The 17770-nt window shown below is 38.1% G+C and overlaps 1 protein-coding gene across 5 annotated transcripts in view; it reads left to right on the top strand.

Annotated features, from left to right (window-relative positions):
* DCC (DCC netrin 1 receptor) overlaps positions 1 to 17770 on the top strand; it is a 1219717-nt gene that overhangs the window by 824927 nt on the left and 377020 nt on the right. For all 5 annotated transcript variants that reach the window (XM_050767870.1, XM_050767872.1, XM_050767869.1 and 2 more), the window contains exon 8: positions 4678 to 4834. In XM_050767870.1, coding sequence (XP_050623827.1) covers positions 4678 to 4834 — 157 coding nt within the window. The remainder of the gene's footprint in view (positions 1 to 4677; positions 4835 to 17770) is intronic.

The raw sequence follows: 17770 nt of genomic DNA, 5'->3' as shown, positions 1-17770 counted from the left end.
AAATTATCACTCTTTCCTGAATTTGGCTATTATTAAAAAATTTTTAAAGGTGTTCTTTAAAGAAAAAAAAGACTGTCATTATAGTGTGGCAAATTCGCCTCCTCTTCTCCATGACAACAGATAAAGAAGCTGTAGCTATGGCAACAGTAATGGGCCAGAGAGATTAGGGCCAGACTGGAGATTAGGCCTCCAAGAGCAAAGAAAAGAAGTCCTGATTGGTTCTTTATTGAGACTTTATTTGAAGGCAAGTTACTGTTGAGAGAAAGCATGGAGGATTAGTAAGAACAAAATTAATTCCCCTGTATAAGATAAGAAGCCATTCCTTTGCTAAAACTGTGTTCCTCCCTTTTAATATAACGCCTGTTTAAATTGAGGTAAAGAGTCCGTGATTAATTCTATTCTGAGCTTTGTGCCATGTGAGTCTAGACCAGCTCTGTGAGAAGACACTCCCTGAAGTCTAAGGAGAAGACAGGGAGGAACATCTGCGTGCTTGCCATTGCCCCTTGCCCTCCTCTCTGGCACTCCCTCGGTGGATGGAGATGCCAACTAGTTTGTGATGTTGACATCCTGTAGGAATGAGGTGCTCTTGGAGGAACAAGATTGGAAAATTTCCCTTGTTTGTATAAAACTTATTTGTCTAACTTCTTGAAAATTCCAGAAAGCTTTCATCAAGTTATTATTAATTATATGTTTAAAAATATTTTTCTCAAAAATCTAGTAAGGATCCCATTTTTTAATAACTGGTAAGTTATAGAGGTATTAAATTTTGAGTAAATGTACTATCTATAATTTCAGATTGATATACTGATGAAGGAGGGATTTGTTATTTTTTAAATAATAAATTTATAGGAATGAGAATGTTTGGCCTAATGCTTTGAATTTTTTTAAAAGGATTTTGCTACATTTACTTCTGAACATGTAGTGCTCACACACACTTCAAAAGAGAACCTGTGAGAGTGCCACACCCTGGCCGACGTGAGATATTCACCTTCTTTAAAGTGGCCTCTGATTGATTTTTTTTCAGGCTTTACTTTAATGTGTATTTCTTGCCTTATTTGTCAAGTTGAACCCCACTTTTCAATAAGATGATTTATTATTTTAAAGATTTAAAAACATGCTTTTTAATATTATGTCACTTGGTTTTTATATATTTTCCAAATACTCTCAGTCAGTCTTTCCACGGGAAACAACACCTCAACTAAACCAAGAGGGAAAGTAGGAGTTAGGCAGATGAGTGCGAGGGGCTGGTTAAGGTGTGGGATCTGCTTTTGTGAAGGCCCTAGCGAATTGCAGGGTGCTCAGCATGAGGAGAACATTCTTAATGTAGAAACATCAAGAAGCCAAGGAGCTTCCACATAAGCACCATGAGAACAATGGCTTCGTCTCCTGTTCCCCACTCTCTCCTCTGCACTTAGACAAGGAGGACAGGTGATCTGAGCTGTTTGAATATTTGCTGAGTGAGCAGAGCTACTGATCATTGCTAACTGCACCTCTGCAAGCCTCTGCCCAAAGATATTTTCTGTCTTGCTGTAGGAACACACTAGACCATTGTTTAGGAAAGTCATAAGCCCCTGGAATCACCCTCAACAAATGATGGAGAAGGAGTAGGTAGACAAATACCCCTATCTGCTCCCCTGAGGGATGATTAACTCTGAGGCATGTCCTATACTGACTCCCAGAGTCCCTGATGGAATTGCCCTTCAGTTTCCCACAGGAATAACCATATAGATAACCCACTCTTCCGATAGGTCCCTCCCTGCCCTGTCTCACTTCCTGACTCCCTGCTGGTGTTTCTGGGATCATTTCCCAAATGTAGGACTTGCACGAAAGTCCTTTTCTGAAGCCTTGTTTATGGAAAAGTCACCCAAGACCCATGGTCAGCAGGAGTCAGGCCAGCAAGCTAATTAAGAAGTTTGGAGCTTGCCCTGAAGAGGATGTGTGGAGGCAAAATAAGTAGTAGAGTGACATGATTTATACTTTTATAAGCTCATTCTGGATGCTACACAGAGAATACATTTGAGGAAGGTGATTTTAAGGAAGTCAGAGGAGCTGGGGAACACTTGTGGTAATTCCAGTGAGAGAGAACGATGATGTCAATGGAAGCGTGGCGATGGAGATGCAATAGCGTGGGTAGATTAATGAGATTTTCAGGAGCAGGGAACCCTAGCATGCAGTGAGTGAAGGAGAGTCAGGAATTAGGGATGGGCTTCGGGTTTCTGGGCTGCGCAGCTGAGAGGACAACTTGAATATCACCCAGGGGGAGAAGCAGGCTGAGGGGGAGGGAGAGAATAAATTCACTCCAGTGTGTTAGTCTGAGCTGCCTGTGATTTGTGGAAGTAAAGGTTTTTGTCAAGAAGCTTAATATCACCCATATTTTTGAGAGAGATACTCCATCCCCAGGCATCAATCTTTTCCCCTCCCTCACCACTCTGCTATAAAAGATTGACTAACTCACTGCCACTCTTCCATTTTTTTTCAAATACTGTACTGATCCGGAGAGCAAGGCGAAATTTTATCTACAAAGAAATAGTCAAAGAATCTGGAGTCAGAAATAGCTTCAAATACTTTTGTTTTTTTGCGATTCTTTAAAACCTCTCTTTCTCTGTATAACTAGTAAGAATTGTAAATTGATAAGATTTCTGGAACTATTAGGAAACGGCGTATTTCCACTCCCCAGATGATTTTTTCTAGCTAGCAGAAGTTTAACTCATCGCAGTAATACCACTCAGCCAGTCCCCATACAAAGTGAATGCAAAAATGAAGACTAACTTTGATAAAGACTAGGGAAAATGGACTACAAAAGCCAGTTTGAACATTTCACATCTGCAAATGGATACCTGTGATTTGTGACTAGAGATCATCTGTCAAGATGAAACACATATTCCCTAGACTTGAGAACTTTAACAAACATGAAGAAAACAGAGTTATTGCAGGAAAGATGAATTACGAATTCACACACACCCAAGCAGACACACACTAAAAATACACATGCACATATGTAATAGAAAAACCTCTCTTACATATTACTAATTCTCCCAATATGTGAAAAGACAGTTTTTTAATTGAGGATAATTCCGAGTTGTTCCTACAAACAAGTCCATGAAAATTGCTTCTACTTTTTGTTAACTTTCATCAACTTTTCATTTCTGCTCTTAATTTTCTATGGTCTTAAAAAATACATGAATAACTACTTCAAATTGTTTCTGAACAGGCTGAGAGAGGTGGTTCATGCCAGTAATCCCAGTACTTTGGAAGGCCAGGACAGGTGGATCATCTGAGGTCAGGAGATCAAGACCAGCCTGGCCAATACAGTGAAATCCTGTCTCTACCAAAAATACAAAAATTAGCCAGGTGTGGTGGTGTGTGCCTGTAATCCCATCTACTTAGGAGGCTGAAGCAGAAAAATTGTATCAGAACAGTGTAGACATGTAGACAGATACTGACAGGAATAAGGTTTTGTGATAACTTTTTGGTTACCTGAAGCATTTATGAATACAGGTAAGTCCATGGCTATGTAATACAATGTTGAAGTCTCCATTGGCTTAACTTCCAAATTAGTGCTTTACTAAACTCAGTGTCAGTGTATGTACACCTACTTGGTCTGTGTCTTTTGTACTATGAAACATATTTTAACTATGAAATGAATATTTTAAAGAATCACCTTGGGGCCAGACATGGTGGCCCATGCCTGTAATCCCAGTACTTTGGGAGGCCGAGGTGGGTGGATCACTTGAGGTCAGGAGTTCAACACAGCCTGGCCAACATGTCAAAACCCGATCTTTACTAAAAATACAAAAATTAGCCAGGCATGGGGGCATGTGCCTGTAATCCCAGCTACTGCAGAGCCTGAGGCAGGAGAATCACTTGAACCTGGAGGCAGAGGTTTGAAATCATGTGACCTTACTGTATATTAAAACTATATGATCACATTTTTTTTCTACAGTAATAACTGCCCCCAACCTTGTAAAATCCTGGAGATTGTGGCCCTCTTAGTTCTTCTTAGAACTCTTCAAAATGCCAATAGGTTATCTTTGACAAATAGTCACTGTAAATTTAGATTTCTATTTAGTATATCTTGAGTTTATCTTCTGAAATGTAATACTGTCTTTTACTTCAAATATAGATGCATGAGTTTATTCATTTATTCGTTTATCCATATTCTTGCTTATTCAACCTCTGCTTCATTGCAGAAACAATTCAGGGAAATATTAATTACTTAAAATAATTTGTCTCTTACCAAAGACATTTTCTATTATCAGTTAATGTCATGAGAAGTGTAATCCTTTTACAATATTGAATCATATTATCCACAGTTCTGAAGTAAGGTTTTTCTAGAACTCAAGTGCTTGTTAAAAATTCACATTGCCAAATTTCTCTCCCCTTCTCTTGCCTGAGCAGACATTTTTTCCCTGATTGTCATAGATCCCATGGGTAATAGAAATTGGACATATAAGCAGTGGAATCATATACATGTCATTAGCCACACTTTAAAACCCAAGAAAAATGAATATACCTTTTATTCCATTTAATGTGTGCATTCCCTTGGTTTTTTTCCTTCCTTTAGAATCAAGGTGACTATAACATGGAGATGCTTCCTAATAGGTTAGATATGCCTTCCTACCAAATTCTTACCTATGACACTGACACCTCTGATAGCCTCCTCTTCTTTCTCCTTAGCTATCCCAAGCTCCAGTGTCCTCCCTTCAGCTCCCAGAGATGTGGTCCCTGTCTTGGTTTCCAGCCGGTTTGTCCGTCTCAGCTGGCGCCCACCTGCAGAAGCGAAAGGGAACGTTCAAACCTTCACGGTCTTTTTCTCCAGAGAAGGTGACAACAGGTAAGTGATGCTACCAATAAAATTCAACTTAATCTGTCATCTCTTTAAGTCAATACCATTGGGTAATGGCAGGAGGAGATCTTGGGCAGGAACTTTGGAGAGACTGTGAAATCTCTATTATGTCCTTCACTCATTTCCCATTGGAGATGTGCATTTTTAAAAAGCAGTGTTGTTGACACACTTGTAATCCCAGCACTTTGGGAGGCTAAGTTGGGTGGATCACCAGAGTTCAGGAGTTCGAGGCCAGCCTGACCAACATGGTGAAACCCTGTCTCTTCTAAAAATACAAAAAAGTAGATGGGCGTGGTGGTGTGCACCTGTCATCCTAGCTACTCGGGAGGATGAGGCAGGAGAATTGCTTGAACATGGGAAGCGGAGGTTGAAGTGAGCCGAGATTTTGCCACTGCACTCCAGCCTGGGCAACAAAGATGCCCCCATCAAAAAAAAAATGGTGAAGACACAGACATACCCATATTGCCTTATACTAAGATTATTCATTACTGTGAAGAAACAGGCATTTGTTTTAGTGTTATTTCTGCAACAATTTGTGATCTTATGATGCCTCCTAAGTTCCTTGGATTTCAGTGTGTGCAGCTGTGAAAACTGGAAGCAATGATTCTTGCCCAATCATCTTCATGTTTTTGCATGGATTTCCTGGAGGCACCTTAAATTCAACCTGCCCAAAACATACTCACTGTATTCTCTTTATGTATATTTTTCCTTTCTTTTCTTAGTTTATGTTGGTATCTTCCATCCTCATTGATCAAGCAAAAAATTCATGCCATGTTTTACTGACTGCTGCCTCCCAACACTACATTCCTCATGAATTCTTGTCAGCTTTACCTTGGCCACAGCTCAGCCATGCTTCCTTTATTCTGTTATTTTCAACATCTTTACCTGATCTCTGGGAATCACTCCTCACCTGCCAATCTATCTTCCTCACTGTTTGTAGTTATCTTTTTGAAATACAGTTTTGATCACTCACTCCACTGCCCCAAAGTGTGACTGTTCTTAAATACAATAAAATTATTATACAAAGACATGTACATGGAACTTCAGATTTCTTTCAATGGAAGTCTAGCCCCAGTCTATCCTTATCTATATCTATCTGTATGGATATATGTAAAAGTATGGTTTCTATAATCTGTAATGGTTAAAAATTTTTCACTCAAGTCACAAGAGCTAGATTTGAAAATGGTCCTATTTATCAAATTGTGATGTTTCTGTGTTTAATAATGTATTAAATATGAATAATACTTTTTTGCTAGAAGGAATAAAAGGAAGATAAATTCTACCTGTTAGCATTGCTATGAGAACTGGGGGAATTCAGGCAAACAATTCAGGGCAGTCCCTCCACACAGACAGAATGGAAGGACTCAGAATAGTGTGAGCTCTGAGACAATGTGGAAAAGAAGCTGAAATTAAGGCTCAAAGAATAGGAAGAAGGAGGATGAGGAAAAGAAAGGGAAGGAGTAGGGGAAGGAGAAATTGTTGAAATTTCTGTTTGAGTGAAACATTTATTTTCATAATTGTTTACAGGCCTGCTTATCATACAGTTTTGTCCTTTCCTCTTCTATTGAACTTCTTCTTATCTTTCAATTCTAAGCATCAATGTACCCCCTTGGCTACTCACTCCCATGGTTATACCGTGAACCTTGACAACACCAATCACTGCAACCTCTCATGATCTGAGTTTCAAATCATATTCTTGCCTCACTCTCCAGACTCTTGTCTTAGTATCCTTTATTTAGAACTCTGAATACAACGAAACTTTGATTTCACGGAGACCTGCAATCCGTTGATCCTATCCCTTATCTTTCCTGTTTATCTTCACTTATTCCATAGCTACAATTCCATAGCCAGTAAACACAGCAATTAAATACTTGCTGACTTGCATCAACGTTTTGCCTGCTACTCTCATTTCATATTACTTGCTTAGCAAAAACCAACTCAAGTAAATGTAACTTTCTACCTACTCTTTACTTGTTCTCTTGTAGCTGAATATAGCTTGAGGAAAAGGTATAACTGGGATAATTCATCTCACTTTAAATTCATAGCGACTAATCTCATGTTGCCCATTAATGCTACTGGCAATTATACTACATTTATCAGACAGCTTCTCTCACATACACTACTAATGATATTTCATGCCTTTTTCTCTCTTCTCAAATCTCCAAAACTGCACCCTTTCCCCCACTCTTAGCTGACCTTGATTTTAATTTCATGTAATATAAGAAGGGGAATTCTACATGCTTTCATATGTGACATTATTTTTCACCCACGTGTGTCTTTAAGCATATAATCTGTCTTTCCTCAAATTTCCATAAAACAACTGCCTGTACTCTTTAAAGCCAAACCTTCGCTTGTGCACAAGATCCCATTTTTTCTTATAAAAGAGCAAATCTTCAGCCATTCTTTCTCTCTTCTGTATCATCAGTTCTTCACCCTAAGGTGAATTACGTCTATCAGCACGTCAGCATGTAGTTGGATCTTCCATTACAACAAATTCTGCTTCAATCTCACTTTTCTTTCCTCTACCACTCCATGCTCTGTTCTCTTTCATAGGAACATTCCTTGAATTGTCTAACTTCACTCCAATATCTTACATCATATTCCAATAATGATTTTGTCCCTAGAATGTAATAGCAACTGCTCTTATCAAAGTTCACCAATAACCTCCTGTTGCTAACCCAGTAGTCAATTCCTAGTCTTCACATTACTTGAGCAGTCAGCAAATTTTGTCACATTTGATCCTTTTTCCTTTGGTGAGACTCATTCTTCACTCAGTTTTCTATTGCACATGCTCTCCTCATTCTACTCTGGCTGCCTATTTTCAGGCTCTTTTTACTTTTTACTACCAGTTTCTCTGATCTGTACGTATCAAATTGCTTCAGGACTCAAGCCTTTAATCCACTTCTTGACTTTATATTCTGTGAATATGTTGATGTATTCCAAATTTGTATCTCTGGTCCTAACTTTTTAACCTGCAATCCATATTCATATACACATTTTCCTACTTGATTTATCAACGTCAATGTCCCATGGACATCTAAGACTTATGAACAAAACCAAACACCTGTTATCCTTCAACCCCAATGCCTCCTCACCAAATAATTTATCATTCCAGAGTTCCCCCCACCTTTGAAATCTTCATATTTCTCATTAATCAGGCCAAAATCATTGGAATATTTCTTAGCTCTTAATTAATTCTTAATTCTTATTAAGGAATCCATCATCAAGTCTTGGCAATACCATCAAAATATATCTTGAATTCATGAAATAATATACCAGATTTTGTTATAAAATAATACTGGAAGACTGGCTATGATTTTATATTCTGAGCTGAGTTATGGGAATAAAGCAATTCATCATATTATTCTGCCTAATTTTATATTGTTTAAATTTTCATGATAAACAATTAAAATCAATAAATAAATAACAACAAAACATGGCCAGGCACGGTGGCTCATGCCTGTAATTCCAGCACTTTGGGAGGCCGAGGCAGGTGGATCATCTGAGGTCAAGAGTTTGAGACCAGCCTGGTCAATATGGTGAAACCCCATTTTCACTAAACATACAAAAATCAGCTGGGCGTGGTGGCACGCACCTGTAATCCTGGCTACTTAGGATGCTGAGGCAGGGGAATTGTTTGAACCTGGGAGGTGGAGGTAGCAGTGAGCCGAGATCATGCCACTGCACTCCAGCCTGGGTGACAAAGCAAGACTCTGTCTCAGAAAAAAATAAAATAAAAAATAAAAAAATAAAAACAGAAACAAAACGTATACTGAGTCTTACCACTTCTTACCCCCTCCTTAAGTACAACTAAGTCTTATTGGAACTACTGCAGTAATCTCCTTAGTCTAATCTTACCATAGCAGCTGGAGTAAACCTTTTAAAGCATAAGTTAGAGTATGTCATTCTTCTGCTTCAAAACCCTGTGATGACTGTTTGTCTCATTCACAGAATTAGTAGAAGTCCTTGTTCTTGTCTCTTGTTACCTCTCTAACCTCATCACGTAGCACTTTCCTTATGTTTCCTAAATATCCAAGAATCCGCCTCTTTTGAGATCTTTACGCTTGCTCTTCAGTTTGCCTAGGATGTTCTTCTCCTCAGAGATCCACATGAATCATTCCTAATTTCTACCAAATCTTTGCTGCAATGTCAAATTCTCATGGAAGTCTTTCCTGACCTCTGGCACTCCCTATGTACTTCTTATTCTTATTTTTCTCCATAGCCTTTATTACCTTCTACTTACAAATTTTGTTTCCCTAATCCCCTTTCTCCTCACCAGAATGTAATCTTCCTATGGGCAAGGCTGCTTTATCTTCTTTATCCACTGAGCTATTTTTCGACTTGATGCCTTAACTGAAATGTCAATTACTGTGTGGAACTCTCTATAGTCCTCCAACTCAGAATTCACCAATTTCGCCTTTAGCTCACCCCTTCATTTTGATTACATTACTGTTATGGCCTTTGCCACCTTTAATCAAGTTTGAGGTTTGGTTGAGTACATGTGTATTTCTTTTCCTGATGATTGAGACTACATCGTAGTCATAATTTCATGCTTAAGTGTCCAGTATCATGCCTCATGTAAACATACACTGATCAGAACTGATATGGTGGAGTAGGCAGAGAGATATGATATTTTTGATAGTTTTTTTTTTTTTTACCAAATAAAATAAATTGTGTTACTGAGGAGGATGAATAAGCTGACTACAGTTAAATAAAAACTTTAATTCCAAAAAAGTCGATATTAAAATTTTATTCTAATATCTCCATTTATTTTGATTTTTCTGACTCTCAACTAGAGCCATAAAATATGCCACTGTCTCTGAGCTGTGATGTTTGCTTGTTCATGTAGGTTTATTTAGCTGCTTGACACCATACCTTTCTAAAAGATATTGAATTTAACATTTCTCTCAGATTAGCAATAACTTTGTCAGGAAAGTTATTCTAACTCAGATCACCACGAATCTTTCTGACTGGTTAATGGTGTAGATAATGCAAGTGCCATAGTTCACATCTTTTTATCCAACCCCTTGGGGTGATTTTATTTCCTAAGTTAAAGAGCAGCATATATTCCAAAACATGAAAGGTAGAATTTGCAGTGAAGTAATTGCTTCGTAGATATCTAGCTATCCCCTCTTAGTACCTAAAAATCATTAGGAATGAAAAGTGATCTCTGAGATCATAGTCTAACTTCCTGCTACCTAAACATTCAGAGACCAATGCTCAGATGAAAGTCTCATGCCCAAGGCCACAGTTTTATCATCAACAGTGACAGCAAGCATTTATTGGGCATTTACTATGCCAGATACCAGGCTAAGCATCTTACATAAAGTATGTTTACCAAGATGAGACTTAAAGAAGAAGTTTATACTTCCATTATACAGCTAGTAAGTAGTAGAACTAGAATTTAGTGCAGCCCATAGTCCAAAGCAGGCACTCTCAATCCCATTTTCATCTTGCTTCCTTAGTGGATTAACCTGGCAGAGAACTAAATGTTCTTGAGATTTATAGAATTATGACATGCAATTCTTTTATATGTTTCTTTCCAATAACTTTTTGACTTAATGGCTAAGTTGATTTGCATTATACATTTACCGGTAATAAAACACACTAGTGAGTTTTTATTGTATTTCTTTTGAGAGGTGAGGTCTTGCTATGTTGCTCAGGATAGAGTGCAGTGGTGTCATCATAGTTCATTTGCAGCCTCAAACTTCTGGGATCAATGGATTCTCCCACCTCAGCCTCCTGAGTAGCTAGGACTACAGGTGCATGCCGCCACACCTGGCTAAGTTTGTGTATTTTATATATATATATATATCGCATTATACTTCTCATTTGTAACTAGAATGACTTATGAAGTGTAACACAGTATAGCCAAAATGTTAAGGCTATGTGGCTGTGGAATTGAACTGCCTGGGTTCAAATCCTGGCTTGGTATTTTACCATCTGTGTGGCTTTGGGCCAATTACTAGTGACTTTGTTTTCTCATGTGGAATAGTAATAGTATCTGATGTATAAGGTTGTGATGAGTATTAAATGAAGTTAAATAAAAGCACCTGAAACACTTGCTGTTTGTTTGGTGTCCACCCAAAACATTTCATTCTTATTAGCTAGTGCCATGTGCAAATCATCATATGGGCTTAAAATTAAAATAACTGAAATACAAGGGTGTTTCTTAGCTCTTATTTAGAGAAGACTTTATTACTTTCACAAGCATTCACCCATTTGATCCTCAGATAAGGTATTTATGATGATCTCCATTTCACAAATGAGTATGCCTTTCTCTGTTCAGAAAGACTGAAAAATATTGCTAAGAAACCACACAAATAGTAAATATTAGAACTGGGATTTCAATGCCAGGTTTCTAGTCCAGTGATCTCTTCACTGTGCCATACAAAGTGAAAGACATTTTCTGAAAAAGCTCCATATAAAGTACAGTGGGAGTGCCGATGAGAGAATTAAAACACTTTTTATGAGCATCATTCAATTTAATCCTCACAATAGCACTGTGAGGTAGGCAGATAAGGTACCGGTATCTCCATTTTGCAAATGAAGCAGAGAAGCCTCCAAGATAGCCCCTGACTTGCTCAAGGTCACACACTGTTTTATGGCAGAACAAAGGCTGAACTAGTTGTTCCAACTTGCAGCAACATATATATGCTTCACATTGCTTTATGCTGTCTCAGAAAACCTCTGCTCACTGTTCAGGATTAGAAACCAGCTTTTTATGATTGACATGGAGGATTCCTTTTGGAATTCATGGTATATTACATTTTCAACGTGGTGTTTACATATTCTTTCCCCACTCTTGAGAGTTAAGGACTCTGCAGCTGATGGAGCTTGTTATCCATGAGGGAGCATATTGTGATAGAAAGAGAACAAGACTCAGAATCGTAAGCATGACATTCTGGCCCTGGCTTAAAGCTTGGCAAAGTTAGCCTTCTTCTTAGAGCCCCACTCTACTTCTCTGTAAAATATAAAATCATGGTCCTGTACCTCAAAATTTTTTTAATTCATTGAATGAGAGAATAGTGATTTTATTTCTCCAGTGGACTTAATGCATATTCAAAAATGAAACATGCCATCCACAAATGTCATATAGAAATTAACAAATGTTGAATGCGAGTTGACTATATGTCCATGTCCAGCAGCATATTGAAAATGGAAGGGAACCCAGCAGATTCTCTGGAAGCAGTTCATCTTGAAAGGTTCATCTTACTGATAAATGTGTAACCACACACTGAGTTAAGAGCTTTAGTGGAAAGGAACATGCTTCTGGGAGAGCATTTATGAAATGTGTGCATGATGTCTATGTCATAATCAGATCTACATTTTGAAAAGATGGCCGTGACTAGAAAGTGGAAACTAGAGCAGAGGTCAGCCAGTTGGGTGCCAGAGCCATTTAGCAGGCTATTACAGAAGTGCAAACAAAAGATGATGATAGCTTGGTCTAAGGGTATGTCAGTGGAGATGAAGCAGTGGAGAGAACTTTGTAGATATTTACGGGGCAAAACTGACAGGACTGGATGATGCATTGCACATGAATGGTGAGGGAGAAGGGGTTGTCAAGGACAGTCACTTGGTTTCTAGTATATTCCAGTGTAGAGATGATTGTGTAATTTGCTGAGATTAGGATGCTGGAAAAGGTCCATATTTGAAATGAAGATCATAAATTCAGTTTTAAACAAGTTGTACTTTACATACCTTTATAACATTCAAATGGGAATGTCAAGAAGGACCTTGGAAATAGGAATCTGGAACTCAGAGGAGAAGATTGGGACAGAGATATTTATCAGGAATGTGTCAGCATATGGATGCTCACTACAGCTAGAGAAGGGCAAGATGGTCCATCCCAAGAAAACAGAATGAGAATAGAACCCAGAATTCAGTCACATTTATCATGGGGATAGAGGCTGAAACTAAACAAAATAAGAATTTGAAATCAAAATCTGTTTTATCCCAACTCCCAAAATATAGCATTTTATTTGCAGTTACAATAGGTATTTGTTATGTAACTAGTCTCACTTGTGTATTAATGTTGAAGCAGAGATTATAGGAAAGCACCTTTTTAAAAAGCTCATTCCTAGATTTATCCTTTTCAACAATTCGAGAAAAAAAAAATTTAACCAAAACTTAGTGGAAATACCTCTAACCAAGAAGACCCATTTCCAGTCTTCATTATGCTTTATCTGGCAGTGAAACATCTTGAAACTTTTCTAAGATAGCATTGATTTCCAAACCTGTGGTTTTAGGGTAAAAAGGAATGTGACATTTGAGTGGTTATCACTTTTATCACTCTGCTATCACTTTGAGTCCTATTTCATTAAACACCATATTTCAGTTCTCAAATCTTTTAATTGTTATAACATTCTGGCATTCACTAAAGAAATAAGGAATGAAAGTAGAACAGATAAAAAGGAGATGCTAAAAATCTTTCCACTAAGAATAACATAACTCCTTCTCTACAAAGGAATGTTAATGTAACTTTTCCTCCTGAAGCAACTAATTAAGTATTTGACACCTCAAGGCAGCATTTGTTGCTCAACTCACAAGTTGTAACTAAATGTTAACACTCTGAGGCACTTAGGCAAGATAATACACATTTACTAAAAATGCGTGTTAGAGACTTGCTACAAATGATCCACTAAGATGCAGAATCATGTTTAATCTGTAAACTCTACTTCTGAAATGTAAAAATAGAAGTGAATTCAGCTAACACAAACACACATGGATATAGGACATTTTCTATTTTCTATTCCTAATGAAAAGTGTTAGAGTAGTGAGGTTTCTTTGAGTAGATCCCACTCTCTCAGTTTTCAAATAATGAAATCGAGACCCAGGAAGGTGAAGTGACATGCCAAAGATGACCGAAATAAATGGGGATGGAACATGGATTAGAATCCAATTTTCTAAGCATTTCTAAGGTCCCATTATATGGAGATTTTCTGTAATTATTCTCTTTTAGTTTCATGTTTATTTTAAAAATTATGAGCCCCAGCAACATAGCCATTTTTTACGCTCAGTGAATATATATGCTAAGTGTGAATAAAATGTAAATGGAATATGGCTTCTCTTTTTAAATAATTTACAATCAAGTCAAAGAAACATGCATGTCCGTTAATACAATGTGATACATAATACACTAGATGTATAAACCTAAAGCAACGAAAACACAAAAGAGATCATTTAATGGTACTGGGTTCGAAGACATAAGGGTAGGAAGTTTCAGGTAAACATTTCTTTTGAATTGGTTTCCAATTTGGTTTCATTTGAAACAAGCTTTTGCCAGAGTCAGAAGTGTGAGTCAAGAGAAGGTAACTCCAGGCTCATCATACTGGTCATTAGAGAAATGCAAATCAAAACCACAATGAGATACCATCTCACACCAGTTAGCATGGCGATCATTTAAAAGTCAAGCAACAACAGATGCTGGAGAGGATATGGAGAAATAGGAATACTTTTACACTGTTGGTGGGAGTGTAAATTAGTTCAGCCATTGTGGAAGACAGTGTGGCGATTCCTCAAGGATCTAGAACCAGAAATAACATTTGACCCAGCAATCCCTTTACTGGGTATATACCCAAAGGATTATAAATCATTCTACTGTAAAGACACATGCACACATATGTTTATTGTAGCAATGTTCACAATAGCAAAGAATTAGAACCAACCCAAATGCCCATCAATGATAGACTGGATCAAGAAAATGTGGCACATATACACCATGGAATACTATGCAGCCATAAAAAAAGATGACTTCATGTCCTTTGCAGGGACATGGATGAAGCTGGAAACCATCATTCTCAGCAAACTAATATAAGAACAGAAGACCAAACACCACATGTTCTTACTCATAACTGGGAATTGAACAGTGAGAGCACATGGACGCAGAGAGGGAAACATCACACACCGGGGTCTGTCTGGGGGCAGGGGGCTAGGGGAGGGGTAGTATTAGGAGAAATACCAAATGTAGACGGTGGGTTGATGCGTGCAGCAAACCACCATGGCACGTATATACCTATGTAACAAATCTGTACGTTCTGCACATGTATCCCAGAACTTTAATAAAAGAAAAAGAAACAAAAAAAAAAAAAAAAAAAAAAAAAAGAAAAGCAAAATAAGAAAAGGCAGAGAAGCTGACATGGACATAGGGGTTCTGGGGCAGCATGGATCATCACAGATGACTGTGCAAAGCTTTGGGCCACATCGTGAAGGTCTTTGAACCTTGTTCCATGGAGGTGAGATAATATTAACCTAGAATGGCAGCTAGCACAAGGTTGTGGGCATGGAGTTGACAGGTTATGTGTGTTAAAAGGGTATCTTTGTCAATAGATGATAGCAAAAACTGAGACGATTAATGGCAAAACACTAGAAAAAGCTACTATTATAATGCAATACATTTAAGTGCCAACTAAAGCAGGGACCAGTTCTAGGCACAGGAGAATATACTCTACCCAGAATTAGGTCTCAATGTAAATTGCAGACTGGTACATCCCATGTTGCCATGCTTGACTTCATGCTTCAAAAGATGTCAGTGCTTAAGAGTTACAACAGGGACTGATCTGAGTAAAGCAGGAACATTATTGTTAGTGGGTCAAAGGATATGCTTTTAGAATAGAAACAGCTATTTTCCAAGACACTTTAACCAGGTAACTCCAAGTTCTTAAAATTAGAATTCATGAAAAATAAATGTTTCTTATTAACTAACTCTTCTTATAGCCTCCTTGTAAAAGTCAAAGTGGACAAGTTGTCTACACACTTTTTAGCATGAGGAGTCAGACTTTATATATTTGATGCTCTACATGAATTTTCATTGAGTAAATTTACAGTGAATGGATTCAGGCAGGCACAAGTGACTTGATTCCTTTACTTCAAGCCACTTATCCTGAATTTGGCTTAACTCCCCCACACTGCCAACTTAGGGGGAAAGGAATGAAGTAAAGAAGCTTTGTCTGAAAATCCATCTAGTGTTATAGATCATGACTCTGAGTGTTGCATATTTTAAGGTAATTATGTCTTCAGATTCATAGGACAGAACATCACTGAGAGGGAGGAGGCTTGGGGTCCCTGCTGCTTTTACAGGGGTTGCTAATGCAGTGAGAGGCCGAACAATCCAAGTTTACCCAAAAATTGGGTAAACTTGTCATATTCACTGTTCTCTTTTCTTCAGAACCCAGTGTGCTTATCTGCCCATTTACAGAGGAGTGTGGACTACATTGAGCAGAGCGGAAACCCTTAATTACTGCTTCATGGAAAATTTACTTTAGGTGGTTAGGGTTGGCCTGTAGTGGAACCAGAGAAATCCCACATAATAAACTGCCCTTCCAAACTCAGATGTTACTTACTTGTTGGGAAATGATTTGCCATGTTTTGTTTACAGCTATTAAAGCCTGGGAAGGGTGATTAAAAACTTTGTAAGAATCCTTAGGGCTAGAACTGAACAAATCTGTGAAGGACAACATGGCAGAAAATGCCATTTTCTCAATATGCTTTTGTATAACGCTAGCAATTTGACGTCACCCCAGTAAAACCCAGGGAAGCCACACAGCAGTTTGGTAGCAGACACTCAGCCACCAGTAGGGACATCAGATACCATAAGACTATCGAGCTATACTGTGGAACTCAGGGAACTCCTATTTCTTCTCAGTGTCCCTCAGAGAGCAAAGTTTCCAGCCCTTTAAAAATGATTGTTTTCATTATTAGAACTTGTTCAATGTCTGTAGTTATGCTCACTCTCTTTGTTTTGACTTCATCTTTGCAAACAAAATTAATAAGATAGAAAATACCAAAAAAGATTTTTTTGGGGGGTGGGCAGGCCCCAAGGTCAGTGAAACCTATCTGTATAGTTTGTTCTATATGATTATACCTCTCATTAATTTATGTCCTCAGATTCCTGGTTTTAAATACTTTGTTGAAAAGTCTCCTTCGTGGATGCAATAGGATTTATTTCTTATGAAGTTGTGGTGGTATTTTGTTGTTATAAAATAATAGCAGTGACTGCCATTATGACATAATCCATATTAAGTGTCAGGTGCTATGTATTTCGCTTTAGATGTTTGACCTACAGCATTTCATTTAATTCTTTCAGATATTGTGATACAAACATTTTTATAGCAAGTATGTTGTACTTGAGAAATCTGGGGCTCAGAAAGTTTAATGTGAAGGCCAGAAACAGCCCCCCAGACTTGCCCCAGTCCAGAACTACTTACTCCGTAGTCTACATAGGGTTTTTTTTTTCTGAAGTTTCTTTTTTTTTTTTTTAAAAAAAGACAAGGTCTTACTTTGTCACCCAGGCTGGAGTGTAATGGCATGATCTCAGCTCATGGCAACCTCTGCCCCTGGGCTCAAGCGATTCTCATGCCTCAGCCACCCGAGTAGCTAGAATTACAAGTTCATGCTACCATGCCTGACTAATTTTTGTATTTTTTCTAAAGAGAATGTTTCACCACATTGGCCAAGCTGGTCTTGAACTCCTGGCCTCAAGTGATCTGCCCGCCTCGGCCTCCCAAAGCGCTGGGACTACAGGCGTGAGCCACCATGCCTGGCCTACATAGTGTTTAGATGCAAATTCCCTTTGATATGAGCAGATTTCTGGAAAGTGGCACATAAAATTGAAATGGTTAGATAAAACCATGCTTTAACACCACTAAGAGCCTGCATTGTGGAAACCAGTGGTCAACCCGGGGCAGAACTAGCAAGTGATTAGAGGTTGAACCATAGAGTTGTCTTGGAGGTGTATTTACATAGTAAGCACAGTGCATGTGCCTGGGTTCTATTTTATAGATCGATACCATGGAAGCATTTTCTAAAGATGCTTTGTTTATTCTTTAAGACTGAGAAAGTAAGAATTGTCCATGTCAATGAATACATTTATATATAATTTTTTATGAATTATTAATTTTGGATACTTTTTGGAGGCTCATGAAG

The sequence above is a fragment of the Macaca thibetana genome, chromosome 18 (assembly GCF_024542745.1).
Source record: "Macaca thibetana thibetana isolate TM-01 chromosome 18, ASM2454274v1, whole genome shotgun sequence".
Taxonomy (NCBI): domain Eukaryota; kingdom Metazoa; phylum Chordata; class Mammalia; order Primates; family Cercopithecidae; genus Macaca; species Macaca thibetana.
This window is presented reverse-complemented; position numbering and strand designations above follow the sequence as displayed.